Source organism: Austrofundulus limnaeus, unplaced genomic scaffold, assembly GCF_001266775.1.
Source record: "Austrofundulus limnaeus strain Quisiro unplaced genomic scaffold, Austrofundulus_limnaeus-1.0 Scaffold202, whole genome shotgun sequence".
NCBI classification, from domain to species: Eukaryota; Metazoa; Chordata; class Actinopteri; order Cyprinodontiformes; family Rivulidae; genus Austrofundulus; species Austrofundulus limnaeus.
The window spans coordinates 524,283-526,638 of NW_013952604.1; the positions used below are offsets into that span (position 1 = coordinate 524,283).

General features: G+C 40.2%; 1 protein-coding gene across 3 annotated transcripts in view; it reads right to left on the reverse strand.

The window, feature by feature from the left end:
* Nucleotides 1–2,133, reverse strand: part of nalcn (sodium leak channel, non-selective) — a gene marked incomplete in the record, with an annotated part of 142,686 nt that extends 140,553 nt beyond the window's left edge. For 2 of the 3 annotated variants that reach the window (XM_014018800.1, XM_014018799.1), the window contains 1 exon segment: nucleotides 2,052–2,127. In XM_014018800.1, the coding sequence (XP_013874254.1) occupies nucleotides 2,052–2,099 (48 nt within the window). 3 annotated transcript variants of the gene reach the window in all.
* Between the last annotated feature and the right edge of the window lie 223 nt (nucleotides 2,134–2,356).

Consider the following 2,356-nt stretch of genomic DNA (forward strand, 5'->3'; position numbering starts at 1 on the left):
TTTTCTTTTCTTTTATTATTTTTTATTATTATTATTATTATTATTTTTGTAAATTTAAAAACTAAAATTGAAGTTCTTCCTGGTTTGTTGCTAGTCAAATAACAGGTTGATATGAGAAACTGAGAAGTTGTTAAATCATTAGGGGAAAACTGGCCTTTACCAGCAAAGAAGAAAGCTACTTTTGTTACATCTGCAGGAGGTTTCTTCCTGATTAGCAGGGAGTTTTTCCTCTCCACCGTTTGCTCAGGATGGGAGACTGTGATGAAGTGATTCAACACAATCTGCTGGTTTCTTCTTTAGATTGTTCTTTTTTTCATGTATAAGTGCCCTGAGACAACGTGTGTTGTGACTTGGCGCTATATACATAAACTGAATTGAATGGAACTGAAACATCATAACAATGCCATATTGTGTATTTTGGATGCCTTATTGGACGTAGAGAAGTAAAAGCATATCCAATGAAAGCTGAATGAATATTAATTGTCAAACGGACTTATTTCTATCCAACCAGAATATTAAAAGGCTTTACGACATACATGCCCTCATTTACCCATTCATACACATTTATTCAGCACTTCACTACCTCTCTCTACAAAAATAATCTGGATAAATCATTCTATAAGGAACTAATCAGTGCTTTAAATCAGTGGTTCCCAAACTTTTTATCTTCTGACCCACAAAATATTCATGGCAAAAACTTGTGACCCCAAATATTACTGGTCTGAGTACACGAACTTCATTAATAACCCTAAAAACACAAGCTTTTTGACAGCTTGTACACAAATGTAAATACTTATTTATACTTATTTTGTGTTTATGTAATAATTATATGGAAAATATTACATCAGCAATTACTTTATTACCCTTTAAATTGATTTATGGAGATTATCCAAGGTGCTTCATGACCCATAATAATTAATATGGGGCGGCTGTGGCGGAGTGGTTAGGGGAGTCGTCCTGGAGCTGGTTCGATCCCCCGTCCAGCCATCTCAGTCGTTGTGTCCTTGGGCAAGACACTTCACCCAACTTGCCTACTGATGGTGGTCAGAGGGTCCGGTGGCGCCGATGCATGGCAGCCCCACCTCTGTCAGTGTGCCCCAGGGCAGCTGTGGCTACAGTGTAGTTTGCCATCATCAGTGTGTGAATGTGAGTGTGAATGGGTGAATGTCTGTTAGTGTAAAGCGCTTTGGGGTCCGAAGGGACTTGAAAAGCGCTCTATAAGTTCAGTCCATTACCATTACCATAATTGGGTCCCAAACCCAACTTTGGGAACCAAAGTGCAGTGGTTCCCAAAGTTTTCAGCTTTTGACCCACAAAATAACAGTAGCAGAGACCTGTGCCCCCAGATATTTTTGTATAATAAACATTTGTATCAGGTCAACTAAACATGGGCATAGTAACAATATTTTTTATATTACATTTATCCATTTTAAATATACTAACCTCACTCCTTTGTAACAACTAAGGCAAAAATGTAATTAATTCAGAAAATATTTTCAGGACCCCATCTTGATGTTTCGGGACCCCACTTTGGGTCCCGACCCCAACTTTGGGAAACACTGGTTTAAATCATATTCATACACTGATGGACACATCAGAGGGGATGAAGCGTTCAGTGTATTGGCCAGTGACATTTTGACATGACTGAATAGTGGAGTTATCAACCTACAACTTGTCTCATCAGAGGACGACTACTCTAAGCACTCATCCAAAGCAGAATGACGTCAGAGAGCTAAGAYTGATGCGGAACACAGCTGATATGCTGACCACAAACAAGCTAAATGCAGCGCCAATTCAGAAATGTGAACGAATAGGTCCGGAACAAAACACATATGAAATATGACGGCCTGGCCGAGAGGTAATGCGGTAAAATACGCGAAATTATTTCAGGCCTGCAGCGGTGGATGCGACTTCACTTCCTGGAGGAGGAGGAGAGCTAGCCAGCAGAAAAACCGAGCGTTGCGAGAGCTGCATCATAAAAAACAACACAACACCTGTGCGACAAGTCCTGCAGCGGGTTTACATTTTTTTATATAAAATGAATAGCTTACGAGAGAAGGGTTTCCTTTATCTGTCGTGTCTACCCTTGTCCACGGCATCAGCTGTTCTCTCTGGATGGATCGTCTGCGGGAGCGCGCAGGAAGCAATCACATCAACACAGGACCAGCGCGAGCCGCGGGCGCGCGCAGATATTTCCAAGGGAACAGCTTCATCTCTTGCTGGTGATTAATTATCCAAAAACATCTATTGTCTGCGTCAACGTCATTCATTTACACAAACCGAGCTTATCAGTGTGATGTTTACTTATTAAAGTAAAACAACTTTTTACTATTATTTTATTTTGAAAATAACGTAC